Genomic DNA, 18,476 nt, shown 5'->3' on the forward strand with positions numbered 1-18,476 from the left:
TATCACAATGACACAAAAGAAGTCAGTGACTGAGCCTGCTTTAGACAAACAACTCCTGTTCCCTGTCACAGTCGACTGCATTTTTAAGCAGAGCTTGTAACTTCAGAGGAAACAATAAAAAAAAAAGCTGTAGCGGCTTCAAAAAAGCATTCTGGCAGCAACAAAGAAAAGCTCACTTTAAGGATGTACTTTGATCAGTTGCTTTATCCTTGACGGATTAATTTTGTAGGTTTGTTCACAGGTCTGAGTTGACCTTTAAGGTTGAGTACTTCATCAAATGTGGAAAATGATCATATCTTTAATCACCAGGCTGATCTTGTTTGAACAAAGCAGAGAAAATAAATGTTTATTTATGATATTCATTCTTTTTTACTTTGTATAACATAAATTATAACATATATTTGCAGTAGAGGTGGGTATGAGTAACATTTTGTTACTTGTATAATGTACAAGCGCTGCTTTTGGCTTGAATTCATACATTCATACAAGTGTAACCCAACTTTATGTTTTTGTCTAAGTGAATGTTCTAGGTAAGAAAATAATTAATGTGTGTGGTGGCAGATTTGGGGCAGATTTATTATTGGTTGACAGGAACCAGTTTGTCCTGAAATGACAAATGCACGGGTTCATGAGCTGATGTTCTTAGGAACCAGGCACTCCAAGCAACCAGGCATTATTATTTGGCAAAACATGGAAAATGTTGTGCCAAACAACAATAATCTGGGAACATGAACTTCTGAATCTTTCAAAATATCATACAGGCTGACATAAGTATCTGTTTTTCGCCAGACACTCAGGAGATTAGCCTGCTTCTAACCAAAATGGTAACCAGAGATATGCTGTGATTAAACTTTGTGAAGGTGAAGGCTTCAGGGAACTGATGGTGTATGTGGAGCAGGAGTAGACGCCACCATCACTAAAGATGAAAAAGTCAAAAGTCTATGATTTGGTCTTGGAGATCCTTGTCTGACAGACCCTTTCATTTAAGAAATTATCTGCAAGTACCTGAGCACTTGGTCATATAGTAATCAGAGTAATCAGAAACAGGAATTACTGTAAATTCCAATTTCTAATTTGTAGCAAAAATCTGAAGCCGCTTTAAAAAAAAGCAGGTTTCTTCTACACTGTTTCTAGTTTGGATTTGTAAAGAATGATCACTGAACCACATAGAAACTCACAAATACAAATCTTTATTTGATAATAAAAAGCAACAGATTGTCTTCATTATTGATATGTATATTTACAAACACACTGACCATCTGCACGGCACAATAACGTGTGTTGCCTCCTGTTTGTTTATCTGTTTGATGTCAAGCTTAATGTTACAGAAACATGTTTGCATGTGGGCGAGCCGCTGTGTGGAGCTTCAGGCAGCTCCACATCAGCTGAAACTCTGACATTCAGGAATGTTCCAATAATTTAACACCACAGAGGGTACTGATTTATACTGTCTGGAAAACTCATCCTGCCAACATGCTGCATCCAACTTCCATCTGTGTGTAACAGAAGAAAAGATTCAAACAGGCACAAACAAATCATGACCATAATATATAAAAAGTAAGGAACCAGTAACTGCACCTGAACTCTTAATGTAAAAAATCTGATCCCAGAGACATGGTGAAGGCACTGTAGTGTTGAAGACTGTTTACAGTTATCGCAGCTACACATGGATATAAGGCTGAACAAGGATGTGTTAACATGAGCATGAGACAGAGCAGAGCATCAGGGGTGGGCAGATCCATCATCAAAATACTGATTCCAAGTGTATCCACATATTCATACTATTATCATTACCAGGGGCAAACACAGCATCATGTTACATGACGTTTGGGCACATCAACACTCTTCTCAGGGGAGCCGACCAAGCACATGTTTATGCTTTATGGCATGCATGTACGTTTTCAACATTATAAAATATGTTATGAACAAATAGGTCAATATCTTTTAAATCACACTTTTTTCTCTCTTCTTTGGAGTTTCAGATAGTCAATACAACTACCAGGTCTGTACAGGAAATACAAAGCCACAACCAGTTAGCAGATGTTAAACTTTGTTGAGCACAAAGATCAGATCTGAAGGAAACCATTACCTTGGTTCTGTCTAAAGGTCCTACAATGTGCAAAATAACAGAATTGGCATGTTCTTGTTTTGGTTTGTTTAAATCTCCCTTTAGAAAAGTTCATTTCTTTATCTGGTAACTGCCAGGCAATTTATGTATTTAAAATAACTGTGTGGTGCTTTACCCGCCTTTATATTCATGGTCTCCAGAGGAGTAGATACATTTTTAGACTGTTTCATAATCAGATAAAACTCCTCACAGGAGCTTTAATAAGCATTTAAAATCGAACTATGGCCATAAAAAGGGTCCAGCAGAGACTGAGCCACTGTTTGAGCCATATTCAAAAACTAGCTTATAGGCCCCTTTCACAAATATTCATATCAGACATTTCTTTAATTTTTGAATCCTTAAACAAAATATAAAATGAATTTAGGTTTTTTAACAAGTTGTTCAGGGTTTTTTTTTTTAATTTCTGCACAAAGCAAAGCCAGCACTCCAGATTGCTATGCTAACCTAGGCTAATGACTACACTGCAATGGTCTCTTAATGTTTATCAAAAACATGACAGTTGTTAGGTCATGATTTTTAACTCTTAGCACAAAATAGACAAAAATCCTAAATTCTGAATTCTCCTTTAAATAATTACCACTCACTTACACAGAAAAGGCTCACCACATGACAAAAGATATTTGTGAGAGGCCCGATCATAGTTAAATGACTTTAAACAAAATAAAATGAGTTATATCATGTACAGATATTGTGCTCCTTTCCCTGCTGATGTAAACCAAATCATGGTCACTGCCCACCGCCACAGTGTATAAACGCCAAGCAGACAGGTAGGATTGTGTGATTTTACAACAGAGTAAAAACAATGACCTTTGTTTTCACATGAATACAGAAGAACCCACTTTGTGTTAATCAGTACATCTACATGCAGAGGAAAATGTTCAGACATTTTGTGTCTACAGATGAATACATGTTGTTCTCCATCATCTATTAATATATTTGCTGAAATTATACTGTAGTATCATTTTATTTATGAACCTGGTAAGCTGCAAATGCAGACATAAACAAAGATTGACCTCAGAAAAAAGTGCATTTTTGTGCATAGGATTGACCTACACTTTGACAAAATATCAGAGTCAGCCCTTAAATAATCTCTCTGAAGTGCGTCATGGTTTTATGAATGTTTCTGATTCTTACCAAAACAAAAGTTTCAAAAAAAGACACAGATTCTGCTCCCAGTCGACCCCAGGTGGGTATTTTTACTCCTGTGTATTTATTTGCTAGAAGCTCCGATGATCTGCAGCAGGAAGAGGAAGATCTGGACGATGTCGACGTAGATTGAGAGCGCAGCAAACACGTACTCCTCTGGACTGATGGAGTGCTTCCTGTTTCCTATCAGCAGCTGCGTGTGGTACGCGAGGAACTACAGGACAAACAGGACACACTCAGAACAGCACTGTAGACAGGGTCTGGTAATGAAGAGCATCTCAGACAAACACTCACCAGGGTGAAGGCGATGGCACCAAGGGCAGCATAAAGCATGTGAAGCCAATAAATCTGTGCAAACAAAACAGCGTTACACTGACTGAAACTTAAAAACATGACAGAGATAATAAGTATTCTATTGAGGTTAATATTGTGATTAAACTCACATATTTGAAGGACAGCACGATGGCTGTGATGATGCCGGTCACAAACATCACAATCCCCAGGACACAGAAAAGGCCCTGACACTTGGTGAAATCCACCTTAGAGAAGAGCACGGAAAAAAACATGTTTAACTAACAAATACAGAACAGCCATGCAAAGCAGATTAGGAGTCACAAACACACACACACACACACACACACACACACACACACACACACACACACACACACACACACACACACACACACACACACACACACACACACACACACACACACACACACACACACACACACACACACACACTACCTTTGTCTGGAAGCAGAAGATGGTGACAGCAATGCAAACGACGGCGGTGATACCCAGTGCAAGAAACACTGCTTTTGTGTCATAGAAACTAAAAACAAGGAGGAACACACATTCAGACATGCAAGAAACAGATTTTGTGATTGTATTCATCAACAGAGCAGTTTAATTTTTACCTGGAAATGGATCCAGTCATGTAGGACAAAGCCAGAGTCTGTCAAATATAAAAGAAGTCAAAATATTTTTACTCCTTAAAATATGAGGATAAAAAACAGCATTTTTCTGAGCAAGTGATGAGCAGCCGTAAAAGGGCAGGGAAGTGAAGGGAGAAGACACATACCACTGAAGCAAGACATTACTGGAGTATTCACATGTTGAGAAATATTCCCTTGATAAAGCAATAATTATTTAGATGTGCAAATTTAAATATGAAAACAACACAGTTTAAACAGTCAGCTGGCAGCTTTCAGGGGAAAATTTTAAAAGGCCTTAATACAAGTAGATAATCTAGTATTGAAGATAAAAGCTTGGTCCCACATAACTGATAAACACAAACCAACAACATACCACAGCTATTATGCAAACAGCCTGAGTCTGTGTTTTAACATCAAAAGAAAAGAAAAAGTGAAAGAAGTCTAAGACTACCAAGGTTTATCTGCCAGTGTTTAAATCTGCAAAATGGGGCACCACAGGGATCTGTGCTAGCTCCTTTTTTATTCATACTTCATACATACTACATCAGTTATTTATGCTGGAATTTTAAGGAAACAAAGTATTATTTCTTATGCTGATGATGCTGTTATATAAAGTTCCCTTCCTCTTCCTGAAGATGATACATTACAGTAAACTAAGACTTGCTCTGAATGCTGACAAAACTGGAACAATACACTTTTAAAGGTAACATTTCAGGATGATCACTAGATTTTGATTTTTAACAATCAGGAAACTGAATTTGACCCTAAAAATACCTCCTTTCTCTTTGAGGAAAATTTGTCTTTTAGTCAGTTTTAGTCGAGGGTGAGTCAAACAAAAAGCACTGAGGGTGAATTTGGGTCCTTCTGTGGACGTTTTTTTTTTGTTTTGAAAAATCTCATTGAAGCAATCTTTATACCACTAGTTGGCTGAAGCCTGATGCTAACGTTTTTTGCCTGCATGTCACATGATTGCAAGGTGTCTGGTTCAGGTTTGAACACATGTCTGAGTCTCTTAAGATAAAGTAGAACTAGTCAGACTCTGTATACACCAAATGAATGAAGCACTGGTGTATATTTCTTTATACTGCCACACCACAAGAGCTGCTCTCTGGTGTTTGTCCTCTACCGCTATCTGAGACAGTCAGCAGCTGTAACTTTAGATCTTATAGTTAAAATGTGTTGGACTCTGTCCAGGCCAAGGGAGCTGTCTGTAATGATGCATTTCCTGACACACAAGTTAACCACAAACCATGTGACTTACAAACACAAGCAGCAGAATGAGGTTCCATGGATACTTCCTCCTGCAAACCGAGAGAGACAACAACAATAAACAAAGTTTTAATACAACTCTCAGTGTAATTTTAACTCCTTTAAATGTGTCTAACTGAGAAATCTCACACTCACCTGGGGCCCTTACAGCAGACCAGCACCATGTGAGTAATAAAATACACAGCACTGCAACCGAAGAGTATAAGAAGTATGGATCATTATTCACAAGCTGTCGTTTATCCTCTCTAATACTCTTAAAGCACTGAAGTCACCACAGGCTCAGACTTACTATGATGCCCAGTAGAGGGCTTGGTTCCTCTTTACAAAATACTTGACAGGCTCCCTGTGACAAACAAAAGCACAATAAGAGTGTGATATTTGCACAAATAAATGAACAAACAAATAAAACACACACTCTGTATACTCACACAAATGTGAACACGGCCACGATGGCTGTGGTGAGGAGGAGCTGGGCCGCCAAAATCATGTACACCTGAGACACACATGCAGATAAATGAGACAGGACACCCCTTTCAGCCTGAGTCAATTTATTATACACACAACATTAATGTATATGCAGAACAGCTGATACCCTCTGATGTTTCTATAAATAATAAAGTTTTTGACTCTGAATCAGACACTCAGTCTGACAGAAAATAATCTGACGTGTGTGTTTTACCTTCCTGATGAAGGTGTGTCGAATGCTCATGTCATCCCAGTCGCTGCCGCTTGCAGCAAACTCATCTCCTGTGACGTCAGAAGACAGAAATGTCAGAAAATGATCACAGAGACAAAAGGAACAAACAGTCTCTGACAAAACAGAGCAGAGGCAGAAATTTAGCTCTTAAAATCCAGTGTGGTGAACTGGTTTTCGTATAGGTTAAAAGAGATTCTGTGTTTGCAAGTGAGCTTTAAGAAGTGTTCCCAAAGAACAAAACTGATGTTTATCTTGCTTTAATCCCTACACTCAGGATCCTGTGAACAAATCCTGCTGCTTGCACAAAAACTGCTGCTCCTGCCTGTGGATAATCGAGGTAAGCAGGTTCCAAGTCTTGCGTCCTGATAGCTGGCCTGTGTAGTTGAAAATCTTAAAGAGGGGGCTGATGCTCTTCTATATTTAAAACAGTAGTACAAAGTATCAATGCTTGATGTTCAGACTAAATGTGTGCACATTTTCAAAAGGGTTCATATCTGCATGTTGCATGCTTCCCACTAGTGTGAAATACCAGGATTTTTGTCTGAACAGTAAATTATGTAAAACTCGACAGGGGAACAAGAGGGGCAGGATAAAGGCTCAAAAAAGCCCAATACCCCCTCTTTAATGAAAACTAACAACTGGTGAGATGGTTTAATTTAAATAAACAGGTTAGAATGAAAGCTGTCATGTAAAGAGAAGGAGGTCATGATACGTCTGGTTAATTTATCTGGAGAGCAAAAACGAATACCTCAAAAGTAAATCTCTGTTGTATTTATCTCAGTATTTATTCTTACATTTCTTCCTCCTGTTGGAGTTTTTTAAGTTGTGTTAATATTCAAATGCTGAAACTTGTTTTACATGTTGAGTGACTTGTGGATTTTACAAAATGTTCTTTTCTTTCTGTCTGACAAATAAAAAATGTGCCAGGAGGCAGATCATGTTACCTCTGGACGGAAATAACTCAACCTTTGTTGTCACTCTAAATGTTCAGAGGGATTAATCTCTGGTTTGTAGCCACATATCTACAGTACATGTGTAAGCGACACTGATCTTATCGTCTGACTCCGGGCACAAAGCCAAAGAGGAAACTGCGCCTGAATTCATTTCACAAAATTCTGTTTGATATGGAGGGTTTTAAGTTTAATGGTATTTAACTCCTTCGGTTTGAACAACCCTGAAAACATTTTCTAAAGTTGTGATTATTAAATGTTTGTGATTTTTTAATACAAACTGGTTCATCTAGTCAGTGAGATATTCTTAAATATATTTAATCAGTTTATCAATAACAGATCCTTTAAAAGTCTGATTTAAAAGACTAACAACACTTTTGTGTGTTCCAGCCTTACCTGAGCTCAGGACATCTGATGGGATGGTTGGGGGGATGACCGGAGGCATAGGAGGGGGGTTTGGGTACCCAGCTCCAGGGGGCCCGCCAGGGTGTGGCTGTCCTGGGTACGGACCAGAACCATAGCCTGCAGGCTGTCCTGGATATGGACCAGAACCATACCCAGGCTGGCCTGGGTACAGAGGGGCATTGGGACCGGAGGGGTATGGAGCAGCGGGCTGGCCTGGCTGTGGACCACCATAGGAAGGAAAGCCGTACGCAGGGGGTGCTGGGTAGTTACCGCCCTGAGGCTGGTACAGCGGGCCCCGGGAGTCGTCATACCCAGGAGGGTAGTCTGACCTGGACATGTCTCCTGTGAGGAGAGAAGATCAAGAAAAGACCATAAATATGTTTTCTGGAGTGGTGCATGAAGAAATGAAAATTAACATTTAAATTTAAAGGAGATTAATTTCAGATTTTTATTCATAATTTCAAAGAAGAAACACAAAACTATCCATGAAAGCCTAAATCAAAACCATGCAAATAAGAGTTTTTCTCTGGGTTGATTACAACAGATTAACAGAAGCATCAAAAGCTGCTGGTCAAATTACAGAGGCACAACAAACACATGGGAAGCCGAACTTTCTGATCAAAGAAACTCTTTTACCAACACAAAACTCGCAATGTCCTGTAACTGCTACAGTATTAAAATGAAAATTACTTTTTTCTACTTTTAACCTTTATTAAATCACACCCAAGAAATATTGTTTCTTTCGCTGTTTTTCTCTTTTGTTTGAGGCTAATTTCCATTTTTGGATCGGCCTGTAAGTACTAGCATGTGGCTGTGACTCATTGGGTCAGTGGAGGTCACCACTGTCTGAATACTTTGCTAGTTGTGTGTTGAAAGATTTAGAAACTTTTTAACATGAGTCCACCATAGAGGTGGAGGAAACAGTTTTTGTATCAACTTTGTGAAAGACAAATCTAAACATAGCAGGAGACAAAACACATTGGTATAAAGGAAAAAAAAACAGAACTCCAACAGCAGTTTTCCCACCAATCCACCACTTACACCAACATGAAACAGATGTGCAACGAAAAAAAGAAACACTAAAAATCTAGTCTAACTGTGGTAATTGCTAAAGTTACCTATTTACAATAAAACTAACAGAGTCTGAAGGGGAAAACCTCCTATTCTAAACCTTACAGATTGTGTCTATTACTTTTTAGGTAAATGATGAAGAATTGATCCTCAAATCAATACAACAGAAACTAAAGCCTCTATACCTGAAGCATCTGTTCTGTAAATGACCCAGGCATCAGTCATTTGGTATTAAAAATATGAGTTTGGGATGCTTTTTTTATGGTAACTTTTATTCCTTTATTTGTTATTTGGTTACTATATTAATGGGGCTTTAATTTTGAAGGCTGAGTTCAGTGTGGGTATTACGGAAGCGTATTGCATTCACTTGAAGAAAAAAAAACAACTCAGGTTTTTCAGAGTAATTTATTCTTCGGTTTGTTTTTTGTGGTAATTAATTTTGTTTTTCTTATTAATATTTTTTTATTAGTTTGTTTTTTGTTATAATTATTATATTGGATTGTTTTTTGTTATAATTATGTCTGTTTTTATGAGAATTTTTTTTGTGGTAATTAATTTTGTTTTTCTGATTAATATTTTTTTATTGGTTTGTTTTTTGTTAAAATAATTTCTGTTTTTATGAGTAATTTTTTTCTGTTTTTAGATTACTTTTTTCCTGTTTTTGGGAGTAATTTTTCCCTGAAGTATCGAGATACTTAGAAATCCCACGAGAACCTCCAACCTGCAGACGACTCCCGTGGATGTGTGGTGGCTCCTGTGTCCTGCACAGATCAGAGATCCTCTTCGGCACATACATGCCTTATCCTTAACTTTGTACCGGCTTTCCAATGTAGAAGCAATTCCTTTTTTAATGCCACATCTTCGTCTATTCCTTAAGTATTACATTGAACAATAGGCTTATATAAAATATAAGGATAAAGTCGAAAACATAACAAGGGTATTATACCCTGTGTGTGGCTAATACCTTACCTTTACTGACCAGTAGAAAGGACCAGTAGAAAGTTGTGTTTTGTTATGTTTTCGACTTTAAGGAAGGAAATAAAGATCTTAAAAGTCACCTGTTGAAAGTTAAAACCATGGCCTTAGCTGGGGATGCTACATGTTCCGCCAACTGAGTGCCACCTGTTCACCAGCGCTACTCTGTGTGACTGTGATTACACTGGACAATGTTGCGATTGCGATGAAATAAAAGGCAATATGAGTCCTCTTGCTCAGACATCAGATAACATGAAGTTACACAGAATGACCCCGTTCAGTGTGTTCAGATGGAGATGTGAGCTGTTCAGATTAAAATCAATTTGCTTTTTGAACCAGGCTGAAAACATTTTCAGTTTTGCTGTAAGAATGAACTTTTTTTTATTTCATATGTATGTTGCTTCCTTGCTTCTGGAGCCAGTCTCAAGTGGACATTTAAGGAACTGCACTTTTTAACACTTCCTCTCCAGCTTCATTTCTCGGGAAGAAATTGGGGCTTGGTGACAAAAGTCAGGACACTGCAGGGATGTTGTTTTAAGCGTTAGCCCATATAAAAAGGAAACACCTCCTAGCTTCAAGAGCGTGAGTGCTACAAAACTTTCCTCTGTGCTGTCTCAGGTACAAATTTGTTGCGCTGTCAAGAGGCAGAGCATCGCGAACAGATGAACTTCTTTCTGCGCAACACTGTGGAGCCTGAATCCAAAATATTCCCAAATAAATATGATTGATCCATCTTCACCACCACTTCAGCATCAGTTTGCCTTTTATTCAACTGTCTGTCAGAGTCCACATTGGTCCCTCTGTGGCCAGAAAGTCATGTGACTAGACTAACAGAGACAGAGACAGATGTGCACACACACTGTCAGAGCAGCTGATGGGTGTAACTAAAAAGAGTGCCAATAATCAGAGGAGAGGTTGTAACCTTTATAAATATAAACAAGTATGTGCTCGTCATAAAAACACAAATTTCAGCCTTTTTCTGCAATCACGCATTTTCACATTAAGATTGCAAAAGTCATTCAGCACTGATGTCCATAACTGTTTACATATTATTCTGTGTTTCATAGCAGAATCAGTGTGACAGAGGTTAAAGTCAGGTGTAGACATTCGTAACCTGGTCAGATTGTCTGACTGCTGTCCATCTGTTAGTTTGGGTCATCAATTCCCCTCATTTAGATGATCTTCTCATTGTCCAGCCATATCTGCCTCATTAGCGCAAACTGTTTAAAAGTTTAAAAGCAAATAACTTGTTTGGCTGCCTGTTGCCATTATAACAGGACCTGCTGCATTTCTAACTTGACCACAAAACTGCATTTTGGAGATACCAAAGATTTGTTTGTGCTTGTTAAAAACCAGTGGCCCTTTTCAGAATGAGAGCTCACAGCAGCATCTTATGGAGTGCTGCTGTCTTCACACCTTTTCTTATATTGTTTCCAGGGCAATGTGATCCAGCTCACAGTAATCCAGTCTCTCCTCTGTAATGCTGACTCAGCAAAGAGACAACCTGATGTCACAATGACATAACCTTGCGTAGCAGACGGACCTGCCTGATTCAGTTTCTGAACTCCTGCAGGTCCATCTTGCCAGGCGCCAATGACCAACAATTTCACTCAGCTAAGTTCTGACCGGCCCAATCAGGGAAGAGAGGCGGGAGCTGTGGGAGCAGACGTGACGTCAGCAGACTTTCGTACTTGTCAGGGTTCCTTTGATTCTTAAGTTAAATTTATAAAAACGAAAGCTGTCGTCTAACGCCTTTTTCACAGCCGTTTCTCGTGATTCAGTAGTTGTTCATCTATTGTTCCTTAGAAGCATCGGCTCACAGAAGCTACGTCATACTGTGGCTTGATGTGGATTGGTCCGTGGTGAGTGTGTTAATCAGAACAGTCGTCCAATCACCAGCTGCAGATTTTTTTTAAAGTCCCGCTTCTGAAAACAAATCAGAAGAGCTGCTACCCAGATGGATTTGTGAAATAATCCCGTGGCGGATACATGAAACTGTTCGTCTGGCATGTCAGGTTAACAATCACACACCTCTAAATAAATTCAGGGCTAAGTGTTTCTGTTAAACCATGCTGTTTCCAGCATAGAGTTCCCATCACTTTGTTTTAACACAATACCTTATTCAATACATTCTTCTTTAAGTCCAACAATGATCAAAATAGATGCATCCACTAGGGATTGATATCAATAAACCAGTTTCTGTTAAGAATTAATTAGAACCGGTTCAATCCACCCACAACATTAGCCTTAATGTGTAACGATTGCCCAGTTCCAATCCTTTATTACGCCATACTTAACATTGTCGTCATGTGAAGTACCACACGTCAATCATGCACGTCAGTCAGCAGCAGAATTTATAAGACAATGGCAGAAAGACTAAACCGATTGTTAGCTTGGCTTCATTTCACCAAAAAGAGTGCTAACAATGCTAAGTGCATTTGTGCAACACTGTGATATCATGCAAGGGTGGTAACACCACAAACATGTCAAAACATTTGAGGACGCTCTATGTTAAATACCAGGAGTATCATGTGTTTGACAAACTTTGGACAAGTGCAGCCACTGCAACTTTACTGCAGAACAAAGATGATGAGAGAAAGATTTGTTTCTTTTTCTGTCCTTTTAATATCAGCCCAGTCCTTTCCACCACAGATTCTGTAATATAATCTGACATAGATGAAACAAATGATATACAAATATTCTGTCATTTGACCTTATTTCATTAACTTACATCCAGGGAAATCCAAGACTAGCGACCAATTACATATTTATACTTGATACTTATAAACTCAATAAAATGTTGACAGAGAAAACCTGTAAAGTTTTTGTACACAGACAATTCACAGGACAAATCAACAAAGGAATCGATGAAGAACCGGACTGATAAGTGACACTGATAATGGTACTGGTATCAGTAAATTGGTTTTCAATAGCCATCCCTAACACAAGACCTGATGGTCCTGTTTGCTTTTACAGGTAATAATAGGAATCAGCATTATTTCATTTATATTTTTGTGACCAGTAATTATCTCAACGGGGCTGCACGGTGGCGCGACGGTTAGCCCTGCAGCCTCACAGCAAGAAGGTCACTGATTCGATTCCCAGCTTGGTCGGTGGGCCTTTTTGTATGAAGTTTGCATGTTTTCCCTGTGCATGCGTGGGTTCTCTCCGGGTACTCCGGCTTCCTCCCACAGTCCAAACACATGTTCATCAGGTTAAACGAACGCTCTAAATTGTCCCTAGGTGAGAGTGTGTGCATGAATGGTTGTCTGTCTATGTGTTTGGCTGGCGACCAGTTCAGGGTGTACCCTGCCTCTCGCCCAATGACAGCCATAGACTGTAAAATAAATGGACGTCTGCTTGCTCGGCTCGAAGTGAGGTCTCCACAAAAACTGCTCCCCCTGGTGGCTGGCTGCAGTATAGGTTAAAAAATCAGGCTTTCCAGTCATTCCAGATGGGCTGTGGTCAAACTTTAAAAAATTAACACTTCTCATAGAGATGTTTCTCACGTCCGATTGTTGTGGTGATTTGAAAATATAATTTGGCTGTCTTGTTTCCAAGTCCTCTTTTTTCCGAAGAGTTTCGTTTTCATTAGTTATACGAGGTTTAAAAGTAATGTTTAACGATGATTGACAGCTGCCATTCTCGTTTATTTTTATCGGGTATTGTAAAGTATGTCGGGAGGTACTCTCGAAAGAAAAACATATATATATTTTTGTCACCCAGCTCCACTCAGATTCTCCCAGATTTCCTCATCGTCTCTACTGCGCAGACTCTGGCTGCAAAGTGCTACAATGGCTGCGCCTGTGACGGGGGTATTTTGGCTTCAAAACCGTACAATGATAAATGGCGGAGCTGTCCACTCTATATACAGTCTATGATGACAGCTGGGATAGGCTCCAGCCACCTGCGACCCTGAACAGGATAAGCGGTTCAGAAAATTAATGTATAAATTATCTCAACACTTTGCGTGTCTACACCACATCATCATAAAGAGTGCTTCTGGAAATCATTTCCTACCCGCAGACTTCTCCATTGATCATTAACTTAACAAGACTAAGTGACAGAGTGAAAATACTCCAGGATGTAGTGAGTGTCTCTGTGTGTTTCAGAAAACTCCCTGAAATCTAACATACAAAACATTACAAACATGTATGCACACATACAGAAATAAATACCTGTCTTCAGTGACTGAGGACAAGTGAGCACAGGCTGGAGGTCTGTGTGTTGAGCTGTCGACACTGTGTGTGAATTCATGTGCACATGTATGTGTCCAACACTAACATTGGGCTGGGTAATAATCATACTCTCAGAGCACATGGGGCTGAACCAGGCCTAAGTGAACACATGTTTCTGCTTAGCTATGTGGTTTCATAAAACCGCTACAGGCCCAAAAATCACCACACACACCTCCAAGGAAAAGACCTAATAATAAACCACATGTCCACTAACACATATAATGCTGTCATATATGGTCGAACTATTCCTTTTTTTTTTCAGCCAGTTTAACAAGAGTCAGAGTACTTCACGGGAAACTTTGAGAGGGTTTCTACTTTTACAATGTCATTCATTAAGGCTTAAGCACATTTTTCCCTCAATGGGCATCTTTTTTATTTATGGTTCACCAGGAACTAAGCAGCCATGTTTTAAGAAACAGAGGTTTCTTTTCTCCTGTTTTAATGCAAAACATCCCCAGAGCACCATTTTCTCAGGGACTTTTAGGGGACTACACACAGTGAAAGAATTCCACAGCTGGCTCCACCTCGCGCTGCTGTTACATCACAACCCAAGCACCAAGCAACAGGACAGAAAACACTGCATGGAAAAAGTGCTTCAGAGTTTATGCAGCCAAACAGTTGGAGAACAAGACACAAAGCTGATCTCAGCTCCGGTCAGAGAGAAACAGCGTCAGACCAGAGGATTTAAGGCGTGTTTGAACAGGAGGGTGTAGCTCCTCTTCAGCAGTATGACATTTAGATGATCTCACACAAAGTGGACAACATCAGGATGTGACAACAGTAGATTTCCCACATAATCCACAGCAGCACAGAGTGATTATCTGCATGTTTCTGAGTCACAGTGGTTGTGTGTCCACTATGACAACACTGTCATGAGTTAGTTCCACTCTGGTACCACAGAAAACAAGTTGTTACGTGTCGCTGTCATAGACCCTGTGATGGTGAATGGAGGAAACGTGTCAGAAGATAAAAGCAGCGGAAACCAGTTTGACAAGTTCACTTTCACTTTGTGTACCTGGCTTTTTCAGCTTTTGATTTGACATGTAAATATCTGAAGTTGTTGTTGATTGTATATTTGTTACTGGGAAACATTTACCCTACATTAGTATGTGATCTCTGCATTACGCCTCTGTCATGATGACTTTTAACACTTCTTCTTTCTTCAGGGTGATGTGAGACTTTGCGGTGTCTCAAAGTCAACTGATGTAAAAACTTCCTGATTTGAATCCAACACTTGATTTTTTCAGTCTTAAGGGAGGCGGGGATTTTTCCATCATTCGACTGTAAAGCGTGGTGCAGCATGGAAACATTGAGGAGAGGGGGTAAACAGGTATACATTCATGCCCAGCTGAACTCCATGAGAGATGTGAAAGCAGTCTTTTTGCAGCATGCTGTTCAGGTTTTTTTCTGCCACTGACCTTACGTAGCTGCACACATTAATAAAAGCTATTATGACAGATCTTGTCTGAGTTTCCTGGTTGTAGAGGCACTAGTTTTAATTTCACACTGCTTCATAACCAACCAAAAACTGCTCGTAGAAGATTTAAAATCACTTTAACAGGATAAGCTTTGCCAGTTCACACGGTCCACTTAATCTAAATGAAGTAAGAGGAAAATATCATACACAGCTAAGTTCGCTTGTTCCTGAGAGAGACTTTGCCAAAGGTCTTTTTGCGTTTCAGCTGAAAGGCCCTGGAGGCTTAGTGTCGCAGCTTACTGAGACACTTAAAAACCAGTTTCACATAAATGTCAGATAGCTTACTCATGTGCTTAAGACAATCCTAACTAACTTGCCATGAAGTTAACTTGTGTTGACCTGCAGATGAAACAAAGTTTAATATTTTAAAGGAAGCAGATCATGACAGCCTATCAGGCTCGTATAAAAGTAGCCCAGGGAGATGTTTGCAGATGAAACAATGAATACCTGACAGACCACATCAGCTGTGAATGTTTTAAGACAGCATTCTGTGTTTATGTCAGTGTAAATCTAACTGTATTTTCCCTGAGCGTACTGGACAGTAAAACTATGAAGGCTGATCTGTTTAAACATGCTAACAAACAGGCCAACATGCCCGGAGCGCACAGGCTGCTTCCACTCCACCCTGCTCAGCGCCAACCAAAGCCCAGCTCACAAAAAGCCTTTTCAGGTGTGTGTGACGGCTGGACCAGCACACCCACACTGCCATGAATAGACACACAAAACACACAAGGCAGCCAGCACACCACTGGCAACAGTTTAAACACCACTTTATGAAGTCTGTCTGACATTTCTCAGCATCATTTAGCTGCTGAGGAAACACGAAAAAATCTTTAAAATAAGAAAAACTCACCAATTTACGGACACCGACGTCAGAGACAACCTGCCCGTTTTCGCTCTTGGCGGTAAAAAGACAAAACTGAGAGGTCCTCCGCTCTCAGAATGGCTGTTTTTTTTATCTTAAAATCCCTTTAAAGCAGAAGAGGGTTGGAATAAAAGGTTTTTCCCGTTCAGCAGCCTGATGGTCTCTTCTCTGGGCTGAGCTGCTGCAGATGAGAGGCGGCAGAGAGGGAGAGGAACATTTCCTGGAACGACGAAGAGCAGCAGGGTGGAGTCCCAAAGAATCCGTCAAACACACACACACACACACACACACACACACACACACACACACACACACACACACACACACACACACACACACACACAGAGCTGACAGTGTGTGGAACAAGGCCTGGCGGCTTTAGCTGACTCATTTTCAACAGGCCCTTCTCATGTTACTCATACAAGATGCAGTACAGCTACACACCAAGGTGCTGCACGCCTCACAGGAGGCACTACAACTTTAAAACACTTAACTGCTTTTCAGGGTTTACACTCAGTGCTACTGTATATGTTTTTTCTTCATCCTAAATCTAAATATTATACTTTAAAGGCTTGATGGTAGCCATCATCTGCATCATAAAGTCAGTAATAGCTGATGTGGAGTCAGATTAAATTATCCAACGCATGTACAACAACAACAACAAAAAAAAAACTATCTCTAATTTTCCACAGCAAAAATACTCAAGAACTTTGAAAAGATAATGTTTGAAATTAGATGAATGATTCAATCTCTGCTTACTCATGTGCAACACAAGCTTTTGGGTGACACTGCTCTGTCCACAGAGGCGCCAAAATCTACCAACTGATAGATCCTCATAGCAGCTTTATACTCCTAAACATTTAATTCAATTAAATTGTGAATAAAAACCAGCAGAAATTCCCGCTCAAAATATATGAAGCCTATGTGGAGGTGCTTAAGACTTTTAAAATAGTTTTCAAATGCTTTTAAACTTAAAAGGTCTGATCATATAAGGTCATGGCTGACTGGAACACTGTAGCTGTCTGTAAAAAGACTACAGACCCGCCTCTTTTCCTCATCCTAACTTGAACAATTGAGCTTGAGGTCAACATTTCCATTAAGGCACACGACAACATGCCTCAGAACTCTGCATGACAGAAACAAATGGTTAATTCTAAAGAGACTGAAAGCCATACAGTCCAAGATAAAAACCCACTATTAAGCAGGCTATTAGGGTAAAGAGCTGGTCTATTACATCAAAGTTGAGAAAGGGGAAAAATAAGGGCAATAGGCAACCCAAAAAGCAAACAATAAAACAAGTAAAACGGTACAAAGGAGAAAAAGATATTCAAATAGAAATAACACCCTTAGTTAACCATTACTTTAATCTTCTTCTTTTTTTTTTTTTTAAAGTATTTTAATGTTTAGGTCATTGTAGTGTTTCATTATACTTATTTTAGCTATAATCCTCCAAAGGTCTGCCTATATGATTCTAGGGGCTGGAATTCAAATAGATTTTAAGGACTAATTGTTTTATTGAGTTCCTTTATTTAACATATTTGCATATTTGTAAGTCTTCAATTTATTTATTGGCAATATTTTTATTTGAGCTATTTAGGAATAAAAAAAATGCTCAAGTCACTGCATGGTTAACAACAAGCAGCTGTTGTCTACATGAACTATACAAATTCAAGTCAAGAAAGGTACTGAAATCAGTGGCCATTCACAAAAAACCTATAAAATGAATAAACTCACTACAAAGTAAATAAATGGATCTGTCTTTTTAGTGTGTGACAGCTTCTGACAGGAGATTTACACTCTAAAATGTACTGCAATGTCTTTTTATGACCTACAGAAGCCAAATGACCATCGACAACAAGACTTACAATAATTTCTGTTCCGAATTTATTTTTGTGTATTTTGTCTCTGTTCTGAAGGACAAAATTTTAAGCTATGCTGAGGAGAGTGAAGAAACAGCTTTTTTCGCCACAGCTAATACTCACAGCGAGTGACGCCTTTCACTGAAGAAAGGAGGATTAAGTGGACGAGCCAGCGTTAACAGTGAATAACTCGATAATCGGTTGTTGTTCATGATATATAAAATATAAAAAAATAATCAGGTTCTGTACAGTGTATGATAAGCTAACAACTAGGGGAAAGTGCTCAATTAAACTGATTAAAAATGTATCTGCGCATGTGCACCTTGAAATAAATCACTCCCTTTCTTGAGGAAAATGATTTAACGGAGCTATTGCACTAAAAAGTGTTAAACATATATGAGCTGTGAAACTAGTGCTGCACTTGTGTAATTTGGTTGTTGGAGAGAAGAAGCAAA

The 18,476-nt window shown here is 39.2% G+C and overlaps 1 protein-coding gene across 1 annotated transcript; it reads right to left on the reverse strand.

Annotated features, from left to right (window-relative positions):
- Positions 1 to 1,169: 1,169 nt before the first annotated feature.
- On the reverse strand, positions 1,170 to 16,414 carry tmbim1a (transmembrane BAX inhibitor motif containing 1a). The gene is made up of 12 exons (XM_074688644.1): positions 16,151 to 16,414; positions 7,528 to 7,878; positions 6,164 to 6,231; positions 5,913 to 5,977; positions 5,774 to 5,827; positions 5,620 to 5,670; positions 5,477 to 5,516; positions 4,198 to 4,235; positions 4,025 to 4,112; positions 3,718 to 3,813; positions 3,569 to 3,622; positions 1,170 to 3,488 (listed from the first exon to the last, which is right to left on the reverse strand). Exons 2-12 carry the CDS (start codon positions 7,871 to 7,873, stop codon positions 3,339 to 3,341), a joined length of 1,050 nt encoding a protein of 349 aa, XP_074544745.1. The 5' UTR covers positions 7,874 to 7,878; positions 16,151 to 16,414; the 3' UTR covers positions 1,170 to 3,338.
- Positions 16,415 to 18,476: the final 2,062 nt, after the last annotated feature.

Source organism: Halichoeres trimaculatus, unplaced genomic scaffold (genome assembly GCF_033239565.1).
Source record: "Halichoeres trimaculatus isolate MK-OKI-2021-1 unplaced genomic scaffold, fHalTri1.1 fHalTri1_scaffold_15, whole genome shotgun sequence".
NCBI classification, from domain to species: Eukaryota; Metazoa; Chordata; class Actinopteri; order Labriformes; family Labridae; genus Halichoeres; species Halichoeres trimaculatus.